Below are 13618 nucleotides of genomic sequence, written 5' to 3'. Positions count from 1 at the left end.
CATTACATATATTACACAGAAATTTCATGCACTGTACCATATGTCATGTTTCTACTTAGTTTATTATCTCTTAGAGTTCTCAAAACATCAAAAAGAGATTTAGTCCTTTAAAAAAATGCTTGTAACAACTTACTCTCCTACCATACTTCTTAAAAAATCATTAATTTTAGTTAACCCAATAGTTAAATCCCTCCTCCTCATCCCCCCCACAGAGTGAGGAATGCTTCCCATAAATATATTGATTGAAAAAGGGGACCTTTAAAAGTCTGGAATAGGTGATAAGTGTTTCTGCAATGGGGAAACACTGAAATAAAATGAGTTTCTGAGAAAACAGAACAGACACCTATTAAAAAGAGAGAGAGAAAGAATTCCCTTTCCATTTATTTATTTCTCACTTCCACCTTTGCTAATACAACTTATCCACTTTATGAGATAAGATATTGAATTGACCCCGTTGGGATTTCCATCTATCACTCTTGATAGTTGACATCTCCAAAAATGCAGCTTACACTGTTAATCCATTCACTTCAGCAAAGCATGCCTAAGGGTATCAGATTCTTCAGTTTATCACTATTGGGTTTCAAGGCCCTGACAAGCTGAGAAGATATAGCAGATCAGGGTGATGTGATGGCTTCAGCACTGGAGACTGGGGCCCCTAAAGAACCAAAGCTGTAGCAGTGGAGGCTTATGCAGGTGTCAGATGTTTTTCTGTGACGAGGTTGGCAGTGGACATAACTGCTTCCAGCTGGGCACATTATCAGGCAGGGAAGCCATCATGACTGAATAATTAAATCACATTGGCTTATGATCATTGTTCTTATTAGAAAAATATCATTGCTTTGGGGTGATTTATTGTGTGAAATGGAATTTTCACATAAACACTGTGATTTGCATTTATATGTAATATATATTTGCATATATATATCTATATCAGAATGGCTTACTAAAATCAAATCACCAAAAAAAAAAAAGAAAAAAGAAAAAAGAAAAAAGAGAATGGACTATCAATGTAAAGATGCCAAAAATGTTTAAGGAAATGTAGAAATTATGAAGATTAAAGTAACATTGCCCCTTGAAATTCAAACATATCTGATGTGTTTTTCTTTATTTGAACGCAGCAGGAAGAGAGAAGCATTAACCGGCTCCATCTCTGTTTGCAATTAGGTTTATGTACCTTGAAATCTCAACGTCTGATATTATTAATAAAAGACACAGAATATAAGAGTTTTATGAAATGAGTACTTCATCTCTAAATTCAAGACTTGCTTTCCTGCCTTCATTTCCCCTCGAAGTGTCCTGGCATGGAGGGGAGCTAGAAAGTTGAGCAGAGAGCAGAGGAGCATTTTAATTCATAAAAGAACCTTCAGTCTCATGGGGCCCAGAGCAGCTGCTCTCAAGCAGACAAGGACATTGCAGAAGGTCTCTTTCCCTCTCTCTCTTCCTCCCTCTCCCATCCTCTCTCTCTCCTTTGAATTCCCAGCTGTAATGACTGTTAAGCACAACTCCAAGGATCAGCTCAGAGTGCACAATTTAGTGGTGACTTGGAAGGGCAAAGACAAGTGTTTCTTGCATTCATCTATATCCAAGGCCAGCTAACTAATTTGTAGGGCTCAGTGTAAAATGAAGATGTAAGGGCTTTTGTGCAGAAAGCAGAACAAATGCCACCACAAGGGCTAAAATGTAAAGCGTCATCCTCTCTTTGACTCATCAACAGTGGTTTTGTTTTTGTTTTTTTTTTTGCCAGTTACTGCTCTTATTAAGAACACTAAAATTGTATGTCATTAGCATGAATTTTACCTTTTATCTTTGTATGCTACAGTGCAAGTCTTACATGTGAAGAGGCTCACTTTTAACTTGTGTAAGGAATTTCTAAAATGACACACTTTGTTTTTTGCAGCACATGCATGGCATATTTTTTTATTAGCAAGGTAGGAATACTGCACAGAACTAATTCTGCTATTGTTATGCTACTGCTATTACTACTACTACTACTACTACTACTGAGTTTACTGCTTCATTTTTGGTGGTGTTAGTGCTGCTTTCCCAATGCTATGCAATGCTCTACTATTAAGCTGTATTTTCAGCCTTTTATTCTTTCTTTCTTTATTTTTTTTGTCCGGAGCTGAGGACCGAACCCAGGGCCTTGTGCTTGCTAGGCAAGTGCTCTACCACCGAGCTAAATCCCCAACCCAGCCTTTTATTCTTAATCATTTATCTACCAACATTTTTCACCTTTGCCTTAGTGATGAATAAGGAGAGGCTAAAAGGTAAAGAAATGATACATTTCCCTTTCCTTCTATGTTACCAATTTCAGTTTGAAAGGCTGGGCAATTCAGGGAAGTAATAAGAGAAAATAAGATGGAGAACTCTAATCATTCCATTTCTTAGAATGTTATTAACTTCTATTGGTAATCTAAGCAAATTCTAGTTAGCAGGGAAAGCATGGCCTCCAAGTCTAGAACTGTTGAATTCAGAGTAACATGAAACTATGCTGTATCTTGCTAGACTCCCCATGTGTGAAACAATTGAAATCCTGTACTCCTTGGGCAGGATAAACACTGGTGTGCAAAGGGTACCTAGGAACAGCTGATGTGCACATCATGTACATCTACTCTTTTCATACACATGCTTCATGACCTCCTTTGAACCCGCAGATAAAACCCAAATTCAAAGATTCAATTACAAAGACGTGCAAGGCAATGATAGTAGACTGTCACATCTGATGTGTTACCATTCTTCATGTCTGGCATGTGTGGCTGCAATAGTGGGTAACTGAAACCTATGAACATTCGGGAACCTGTTGGCTATCCTGCAGCCTGTGGGTGTGCTGTATATGAAGGGGTCAATTTCACAGTAGGCTGGAGTTTACAAATAGCATATCTGTATAAATTATCCTTGAAATGATTCCATGTTTGAAATAAGTATTTCAAACTCAGGTGAATTAATATCACCTTTAAATAGATCTCTTGGATGTATGATGGATCCACAAGGAATACAGTTTGGATGAGCTTTGGGCTGTAGCTGGAACCAGAGTCTGGATATTGAATCATCTTCTCCATATCCTTAACATGTTTTTTGTTTGCTTGCCATTCTCTCAGGATTTCCAGCTGGTGAGCTGCAGAAGCCTTTCTTTTGGGGAACAGAATACCCTCGGTGAGTAAATTAGAAAAGAAACCAGTCCTTGACAAGTTAGCAAAGAAGAACTTGTCACTTTGGCCAATGACAGAATATATAGTCTGTCTTAAAGTTCCAAGTGCTGTGAATAGACATCATGACATGGCAATTCTTAGAAAGGAAACCATTTAATTGAGACTGGCTTGCAGTTCAGAGTCCATTAGTGTCATGGCAGGAAGCATAGTGACATTCAGGTAGACATGGTACTGAAGAGGTAGCTGAGAGTTCTACATCCCTTAAAGTTGAAAGTTTTTCTGAGACTCATAGCAGTCTCTTAAACAGTCAATTCCAAGTCAGTGGTTATCAGCAGAAAGAAAACATTGGAGGTCTTTTTAGTTTTCATTCGGTATTTGTTTTCTAATCCTTGTTACTAGAATATTTGACTAGATGGGAAAGTCAATTTTCTACACAGGATTTTATTTTTCATGCATTTAATCACTTGAAAGATAATTGGGATAGAAGGAAATGGGCTAAAACCTTTCTGGGTGAAGAAACTGAAGAAAGGTGCATTATAGAATGACAGAGGCTAACTTGGCTGGTCAAGAAGTATACAAAGAGAAGTCATGTAGAAAAGATTTTAGTTTGATATTGGAGGGCTCTGGATGTCTAGTGAGGGATTTAGAAGAGAAAATACTGAAGTTTCTCAAGAAGTGAGGTAATTAAATGTGTCATTAGAAATATAACCAGCATAGCTGTACCATAGGTCAAAATGGACAGGTCTGGACTTAGGGACAAGTTGTTTACAGATAGATTGTAGATGCCTGTCATTCATACTTTCTCTATATAGTGGAGTTTCTCATAATATTCATTGTCAACAATACAACTACTTACTTATATGCCTTTAGGTGGCTGTGGCATGGAAAATTTGGTCTTCATTTTAGGATTTGAGTCACTTGTATTTACATTTTGATATATGAGAACTTTCATATGATTATGTAGGCTAAATGACATAATATTTTATACATATAAAAATCAGAGAAATATAATGGGAAAATGATATGTTGTGTCCTCTGAATCTTCTATGGCTGGAAAAGTGAATTACCACTACAACTATACAAGCATAGAAACTGTCATTGTGTAATCCAAACTAGCTGTCACTAGGCTAAACTCAAGATGCATTCCTTTTGGAAGTTTTAGGGAATAAATTATTTCCTTATCTTTTTGACTTTTAGAGGGGGCCTACTTTCCTTTGTCCATGGCCTTCTTTCCTCATCTTAAAAATGTCAAAATGGCATCTCCTTTGACATCATTTTTTGCCTCTTCTATTCTTAAAGACACTTGTGGTTACTTTGGACCCACCCAGATAATTCCAGGTTTTAAGGCCTTCTGGTTAGCAGCCTTAATTCCTCTTTGTCATGTAACATAACACATTCACAGGTTCCAGGAATTAGCATCAGGACACTTTGGGGAAGTCATTATTCTGCTTGCCACATATGTGTTACAAAGCTAACACACCATAATGGGCAACTGGAAATCAGTCTTGCCGGGGAACCATAGAACATGCTTCAAGATAAGGGATGGGTTATTTGTCCTCTAGGTCACATTCCATCAGTGGTTTAGAGGTGCAACCGTGGGGATTCCCTGGCAGTGCCCACCCTATGTGAAGGAATTTCTGGTGGCTGGAGAAACTCCTTAGGCAACTAGTTTTAAGTTGGCACTTAGAAGCAATGAGATCAGTGCACTGAGATATGCTGTATGCTGAGGGAACATAGGCAGGCATCAATAGAGTCGACTGCAGGGAAATACTATTGTCAGTGAAAATACAAAATATTAGGTTTGTATCTGACCAAATCCATTAGTAACCCCTGATCCTTAACTGAATAGCTTTCCACACTATTTGGGCATTTGGATTCTGTTGTTCCCCCATGATTAGGATTAGAAATGTATACACTAAGTTCAGAAAAAATAAAAGTTTAAGTAATTCTCTAAGGTCTCTTCAAACTGAACAAAATCCTGGCATTCTTTGATTCTGCTTATCATAGATATTTTAACTGAGTTTTCTATTATTATTTAACTATAACTGAACACTTGGAAATAGTCTGGTTATGTTTGGAAGTCATTGATTCAATGATTTGTTTATTTGGTCCATGGGCAGGGGATTTTTACAGAAACATACGAATCAGAAACTTAAGAATTCTTGTTAGTGTCTGCTAGTACTACCTCAGGTTGAGCCATAGTTGATACTTGAGTGAGCCACCCACTTTCTATTAATATATCACTTCAGTGAATACCTGTTAAGCATCATTTGCCTACTTTGCACTGGGAATATAGAAATGGTAGAAATTACAGTTCAGTGAGCTGGCTTCTCGTCTATTTTCTCTTAATTGATGGATAGCTACTAGAGCTAAAGGAATATGTATCTTTTTGCTCAGGCTGCTCATTGTAGCCTTCCTGTGAGTGTTGGATCTAGTTGTGAGGGCAGAAACAGGCCAAATCATTTCCAAGGGCAAGAAGCCAGAATGTAAATGTGAAAAACACGATCCAAAAGTGTTCCATGAAATTGTCATCTTCTCTTCCCTCTCATTATCTTCATTTCTCAAATTCTCTAAGAAATTTATTTGGATATGTTTAACCCCAAGGCTTGATGACTCTGTTTTCTATGTTTTGGGGAAATACTGTTCTCTAGTTCATGACTGAAAAATAAGAACTTGGAAGAGAGCTCACAACATGGCTTAGCTGTTAAGTACACTGGTTGCTCTTCCAGAGGGTCTGGGTTCAATTCTCAGCATCCACGTGGTGGCTTACAATGACCCTTGTGGGTACCAGGTACAGACATAGTACACAGACATACACGCAGGAAAAAAAGTCATACAGATAAAATAAATCATGAAAAAGAGAACTTGACAGAACTTGGCAATGTACAGATAAAGTAAAATAAATAGTTAAAAAAAAAAGAACTTGAGAGAACTTGGCAATATTTGGGGTTGGAGTTTGCAGGGTTTTTTTTTTCTTTTTTGAGTCCTCAAAGTTGCTGGTCTAGCAGTTTCTATGTAAGTAAGGCTGGCCTTGAGCTTGTGATCATCTTGCCTTTCCCCTTAAATGACAGGATTGCAGATAATCTTTGTTTTGTCTTTTGGAAGGAAAATTAAGTGGCAGAATGCTTTTCTGTGTTTAGGGATGTCAGCAAGTGTTCAGCTAGTGACTGTACTGGACCAATAGGTTGAAAGCACAGTTAACTTTAGATAAGCATGTAGAAGAAATCTTTTATTTGGAACTACCCTAAGAGGTAATAGATCACATTAGAGAAGTGAACTCCTAATCATTGGAAAGATGCAAGCAGATGTCTTACTTCTTTTTGAATGTTTTACTGTTTGGTTGGTTGGTTTGGGATTTTTAAAACAGGCTCAACATATAGCCCAGGCTGGTCTCACACTCCAATCAGTCTCTCAAATGCAGTGTCAGGATTCTAGGTGTGTGTTCCTATGCCCCACCTTAAAAATGTTTTGGAGATACAATGTTACTAAGTTGTCCAGGCCAGCCTCTAACTTTTTATCCTGTTCTCTCTGACTCCCAAGTAGCTGTTAGGAAAATTGAACAGGATTTTACAACTCCTTTAATCTCAGAGCCTCTTTATGATTTTCAGATGCAGGAATAGGGTAGCCCATACTTGATAACAGCCTGAGGTCATAGTGAGTCCAGATTGTTTATAATTGACAGCAAATTTCATGCATGTGTTAAAGCCCTCAGATAATAAGAGAAACTGAACAGGTAGTCAAGTAACACTGTTACCTTCTCCTTCCGGAGCACTCTATTTTTTTTTTTGTGTGTGTGTATGTTTGCTTTTTGAGACAGGGTTTCTCGGTGTAGCCCTGGCTGTCCTGGAACTCATTTTGTAGACCAGGGTGGCCTTGAACTCAGATCCATCTGCCTCTGCCTCCCAAATGCTGGGAATAAAGATGTGTGTCACATCTGCCTGGCCAGAGGGCTCTATTTTTAAGGCAGGAAGTCTTCCAATTTCTGCCAGTTGTATTCTAAGAGGCACATGAGTTGATTTTTTTATAGTATGCTAATTTAAACAATTTCCATTTAAAAAATAGAAGACTTAGCTGGGATTGTCCTTGTGGTTTCCTGGGAATTTCCCTAGCATCAGGTTTCTCCCTAACCCCATAATGGCTCCCTCTGTCAAGATATCTCTTTCCTTGTTCTCCCTCCCCCAATTTAACCATCCCTGTCCCTTTCCTTCATGTTCTTTTGTCACTTCCCCTAATCTCCTTCCCCTCCCCACCATGCTGCCTATTTACTCAGGAGATCTTATCTATTTCCCCTTCCTAGGAGGATCCATACATGTCTCTCTTAGGGTCCTACTTGTTACCTAGCTTCTCTGGGGTTGTGGATTGTAGCCTGGTTTTCCTTTGCTTTACATCTAATATCCACGTATGAGTGGAGAGGGTCCCTGAACTGGCCTTCCCCTGTAATCAGATCGATGACTACCCTAACTGTCATCATAGGACCTTCATCCAGTGACTGATGGAAGCAGATGCGGAGATCCACAGCTAAGCACTGGGTGGAGCTCCTGGAGTCCAGTCGAAGAGAGGGAGGGGGGATTATATGAGCAAAGGGTCAAGATCATGGTGGGGAAACCCACAGAGACAGCTGACCTGAGCTAGTGGGAGCTCACTGACTCTGGACTGACAATTGGGGAGCCTGCATGGAACCAAACTAGGCCCTCTGAATGTGGGTGACAGTTGTGTGGTTAGGTCTGTTTGTGGGGCCCCAGCACTGGGACTAGGATTTATCCCTAGTGCATGAACTGGCTTTTTGGAGCCCATTTGCTATGATGGGATGCCTTGCTCAGCCTTGATGCAGGGGGGAGGGGCTTGGTCCTGCCTCAATTTGATATGCCAGACTTTGTTGATTCCCCATGGGAGCCCTTACCCTCTCTGAGGAGTGGATGAGGAGGGTAGGGTGAGGGGAAGTTGGGGAGTGAGCAGGAGGGCAGGGAGGGGGAACTGTGATTGGTATGTAAAAATGGAAAAAAAAACTTTTAAGTTAAATAAAAATATAGAAGGCATCTATGTAATATTATAAAACATTATCATCATAAGGTTTAGTCATACAAAATTACTTTTTCTTTTCTCTTGTCTAAGGGATTGTGTTTCTGTAACTGAGAATTGAGACTTAAAATGATTCGATCATTTTCTGAATTCCCTGTTAACCTTGCAAATAAACTTTTTGGGGCAGTCCTTCTTAAGGGATATTTATTGCGGAGTACTTTCTATATGTTTCCATTCTCCATCTCTTAAATTTATCCAGTCAATAGCATTGACTGAGGGGTGTGGAGGACTGAGAAATCTGGGAAATCGAAATGTTGCAGGTCACACAGTAAAAATTAGCACCGTGTGAAATTACAAGTTTGTTCCACATAGGCTATGATAGCTCTATGATTGAAATGCGTAATTTTACTCTTACTTCTTTAATGAAGGTTTGCAATGATGGAAAAACAGTAGGAAACATTTTTTTCAAATGCAAATTACCTTGCAGGAAAGAAATAACAAAGGAAAGAATTGCCACCAAGGGGAAAAATTAAATCTTCCAGCACTTCCTTGGGTACAGTTGAGACAAACAATTAGCATGTTAAGGATCATTACGTCCTGTAATAACATGTTGCTTCAAAAAATCCTGTTCTTTCCAGCTTTGGTCCTGTCTGTTTGCTGGATGACTTTGATGTTGTATGTCAGGAACCAACTGTGAAATATTTTTAGCATAATTACAAATCTTACAATAAAGAGTTTAAATTGTCTATAATTCTTACCTATAGGTTGGCTGACTTAAATAATTTCCATATAAAACATGTCCCTTACATGTCATGGAAAGGCTAATTAATTATGAATTAAATTGCTGTTAATTTTCTCATTATTGTACTAGGAACAGAGAATTTAGTAGTAAATGAATAAGGGGAGGGCTTGGTCTTCATGGAGATTGTGCTAGAGAGAAATTCCTAGACACATGCATTTGGAAAGCTCATTGATTTCCTCAACTTTTGCGTTTGTGCATTGCTCCGGTTATCTATGCTGTATAATAAAGTACTAAGAAACAGCCATATACTGGCTCAAAATTCTATGATTTGGACTGGGGCTGCTCCACTGGGCTGGACTATTTAGAATGCCTTCCCTCCCCACCCTGCTCCTCTCATGGGTGGGGCCAGTAGGGCCTTTCCTTTTCCTTCATAGTCCCTTACGTTTTGGAGCTTCTCCATTGCTTTACCAGGCCCCTTTCCCTTCAACCAGGCAGTCACATTCTTTACATTATTGCTAACCTGTGGAAAGGCTGAAGGTCAAAACTGCAAGGTGTCTTAAGGTCTAGTTCCGGGAGCCTCTCTCAACCCTTACACTATATTCTGTTGGTCACAAGTCTAGAGGCCAGTCCAGGTACAAGGGCAAGGAAACAGATCACATCTTGGTTGGATGAAAGGGAACTTTGGTATTTAAGGGTAGGTGGAGTTGTTGGTGGCCATCCTTACAGATAATCTACCACTTGCTTCTTCAGAAGTGAAGAGAAATAATATAACACTTTCCCCAAATCTGATTAAGGCTTCACAGTCTTTGCGATTCAGCTGTCAGCTTGTCTGCCACAGAAACAGAGGAACGTGACTAACTTCCAAACACAATGGTTCCTTTTAATCTCCGCTCTATTCCTTTTTTTTATGACTACATTTAGAAAACAATTTGATTTCTATGGTTATAGTGACTTTGCAGCACATTTTCAGATAAAAATAGTATATTTATTGTTTTCAAGCTCTGTTTTAGGTGTTCATAAACACAAAATATCACTGCTACAAATATAGGGCCACAGATGTGTTAAAGCTGGAAAGGACTTCAGAAATTTTGTCTTTCAAATCCCTCATTTCACAGAGTGGGGCACTAAGGCTCATACAAGGTCATAGTGACAATGTTAGAATTTATACTACTTTGTTTTAATTAGAGGGGTATGTTTAGAGAAATTGTTTTATACTTTTATGGGTAAGATTATTTGTTACTTTTATTACTACTGTTACTAGAAAACAGTTTATTATCTTGGCTTTTCACTAAAAAATTAAAGGGTCATGCTCTCAGATTCATGCCTGTAATTTTTTTTCAAATTGTCTATTTATGACATAGATCCTTGAGTTATGGTGCTATAGGAGTAATTGTTGGACATGAATTTACACATGGATTTGATAATAATGGTAAGTACTAGTTCATTTTACAAGCTGCTTCTTTTATAATAATGTTGATGGGATGGTGTTAATTGTTATTATCTTCTCAGAGTGGCATCATCATAGACTGAAGATTATCCCAAGCAATATGATTGCTGATTGAAAACTTTTCTCATATTTTGCTGTGACAGCTTGCAATAAATAACTATTTCCGTTGGTGATCAGGGTAAAATGAAAAAAGGAAGACTGTAGTTTCTGTGAAATCACCTTTGCATTTGGAACAGGATTTCTGGAGCTGCTACAGTGGCTGCAGGAACTGCACTGTAGCTTTCCTCATTCGCTGCTGTTTTCCTCCTTACCATCTTCTGTTGCTTTCCCCGGAGGTGTGAGCTCTGCCCCCGAGATGATTGTATGTGCTGCTTAATTAAGAAGTTAGCCTTGGGAACTCGGCTGCCTGATTGCTTTGTATAATTTCAAGTGCTGCTTTTCTATTTTTCTTTCTATTGGCATATATTCAAAATTAATAACATACAAACATGCTCTGTATCCTGATGGTATTTAAGCAAAAGGGAAAGACAACTAAAACTTTCTCCTTTGAGAGTCATCATTTTTAAGTTTATGACTTTTATTTCTTTGTGTGTGTGTGTGTGTGTGTGTGTGTGTGTGTGTGTGTGTGTGTGTGTGTGTTGCAGAATTGATTCTGTCTTTTCCTATGTGTGTCCAGAGTATTGAAATCAAGTTACCAGGCTTGGTGTAAGTGCCTTTACCCACTGAGACATTTTACTGGGCCAAGAGTTCTTATTTTAAATTATTATTTTGTTCTTTTTACTTACAGAGTATTGTTAGATAATCTCTCTCTCTCTCTCTCTCTCTCTCTCTCTCTCTCTCTCTCTCTCTCTCTCCCTCCCTCCCTCCTTTCCTTCCTCCCTCCTTTTCTCTGAAATAGTATCCAGACAAACACAATGATTTGTAGACAGCCTTAAAAGGAACCTAGCAGGCCCCATGCAGTATTACATAGACCTCTTTCTGTGGTTCCTGTATTGTCCCCAACATCTTTTCCTGGATGACTATTCTGGGATAAGAAGAATTCGTTTCCTTCTGGATAATTTTTCTTACATCTCACCAGCCCTTCCTTAAAGCCTTCCTTGTCTCTTCATCTTCTGCTCCTCTGGTCTCCCACTACCTGTTAAAATGTACATCCTTTTTGCCATTGGGTATTTAGTTTACCTCAGAGAAGATTCTTAACTAAGAAACAAAGGCATGTGGTGCTTATTGGTTCTGGGCCTTTCTTCTGCGGTCTCTCCCACAGGATAGAATCTAATGTGGCAATTTCATCCTGTCAACAATATGTAACACAGTGTATTGTACAAATGAGTATATGACCAGTAACTGATGACTCATGTGTTAGTGGGTATAGGACAGCGACCCCATTCCTGGGGGTAGTGTTAGTAGCAAGCAACCTTGCTGGAGAGCTTTGGATTGATCCAGTGAATGCTTTTGGGAAGGGGCTTCCCATGTAAGCCTTTCTTACAAGTTCTTTCTTTGGAGATTCTTGTGTAGGGGACTTTCTGTGTAATTAAATTAAAGCCATGCCTTTGATTCTAGTAATAACCTTGAAAATAGAATAGTTATACCCAAATTGTTGTTTTGAAGGGTGTAGAGAAGTTGAAGAATGAGAGACCATGCAGCAAGAAAAGCTAACCTTTCCCTTCCCCCAGTTACATTCTGGAGATTTCCATTCCAGTTCCAAGTTCTCTTTTTAGAGCAACATTCCTCATCCAAGCAGGACAGATGGGTCTTCTATCCACACTGATGACTGTGAAATGATTCATAGCAGAGGGTTTATGTGTCTCTTCGCTCCTGGCAACTTAGAGGAAGCAGGTTGCTATAGGGCTGAGTCAGGTTCTGTGGTCCTATGGTTTGGATGACTCACTGGCTGTTCCTATGGATTATTTGGAATTTCACTGGTAGTGCTACTCCAGTTCCCTCTGATTTTTGAATGAAGGAAACTAATTTTTCTTGCCAGAGAATGTTTCAGGTCAGAGGAGATGAAAACAAGGAATCCAGGATTGGATGAGACTGGTGCACGCATTAAATTGATGAATCTCATTTGGAAAATGCCCTTTGTTCATTTCAAGGAAAAGAACTCCCTCAATTCTTTGCCTCCCTTCCCTGCTTTCTACAATTAATCCATGACATTGGAGATGACATGGGAGCTGATCTCAGAGACAGCATCCAATGCTGTCAGGACTGGTTTGGAAAGTATGTTAAGGTGAAGGAAAGGAAAGATGACGATTTCAGCTTCTGTAAAGTAACACAGATTTCTTGTAACTTTCCTTTTCGCTAGGTCGGAAATATGATAAAAATGGAAACCTTGATCCTTGGTGGTCTGCAGACTCAGAAGAAAAGTTTAAAGAGAAAACAAAGTGCATGATTAACCAGTATAGCAGCTATTATTGGAAGAAAGCTGGCTTAAATGTGAGTACAGCTGTGGCTGGTGGTGGTGGGGGGCACCTTGTGGGCCGTTTTTCCTCATTTGGACATTAGCTTGCTTTAGACCATTTGTTCTTCAAGCATGCTTCTGGGATTCACAACATCTGCATTCCCTGGGAACTTGTTAAAAATGCAAATTCTTGACTCCTGCCCAGACCTACTGAATCTCTAGGGGTGGAGTCTGGTATACTGGGAGTCTGTCACATGCCTTCAGGTAGTTCTAACAGACTTGAATTTGGAGACTCACAGGCCTACACATTAGTGACATCACAAATCCCCTAGCACAGATAAACATTAACATTCTTAAAAATCTCATACATTTCATATTGTAAAAAACAAAAACAAACAAACAGAAAAACAACCCACCATTGTTAGGTTGAATTAACAGAGATAACATCTCATTATTTTGAACCAAAATGTCTGAGAATTGATTAGAATTTTTAGTTAAAGATGTTTGAACAAAAGAAATGTACTTTTGAAATATTTGTGTCATATGAATGTATATAGTTTTCCTCCATGAAGACAAAAAGCAATTGGATACATGCTTTGAGGACGTGAGATTTGGTTCCTTTCCTTTTTGCCTTTGTCTTCATCACTTTTCCTTTTTTCTCTTATCTTCCCTGCCTAAGGTCAGCATTAGGAACCCTGATACACTTTTCTCCTGTGTTCAGGTAAAGATAGACACACACATGGCTTTAGTTAATTGATTTCGGTGGTGGCCTAAGAATTCCTGGTGTGAATACACCATAACCTAGTCAACTAACCTTTTACCCAGGGGTACAGTTTTCAGTTAGAAATGCCGATGCAATAAATACC

At 39.0% G+C, this 13618-nt stretch overlaps 1 protein-coding gene across 1 annotated transcript in view; it reads left to right on the top strand.

The window, feature by feature from the left end:
* The window catches only part of Phex (phosphate regulating endopeptidase X-linked), a 199435-nt gene that overhangs the window by 172081 nt on the left and 13736 nt on the right, over positions 1 to 13618 (top strand). The window contains exons 16-18 of the mRNA XM_006973251.4: positions 3099 to 3153; positions 10272 to 10339; positions 12657 to 12787. Of these exons, the coding sequence (XP_006973313.1) occupies positions 3099 to 3153; positions 10272 to 10339; positions 12657 to 12787 (254 nt within the window). The remainder of the gene's footprint in view (positions 1 to 3098; positions 3154 to 10271; positions 10340 to 12656; positions 12788 to 13618) is intronic.

The sequence above is a fragment of the Peromyscus maniculatus genome, chromosome X (genome assembly GCF_049852395.1).
Source record: "Peromyscus maniculatus bairdii isolate BWxNUB_F1_BW_parent chromosome X, HU_Pman_BW_mat_3.1, whole genome shotgun sequence".
Lineage (NCBI taxonomy): Eukaryota > Metazoa > Chordata > Mammalia > Rodentia > Cricetidae > Peromyscus > Peromyscus maniculatus.
The sequence above is the reverse complement of the archived record's forward strand: the minus strand, read 5'-3'. Positions and strand labels throughout refer to the sequence as shown.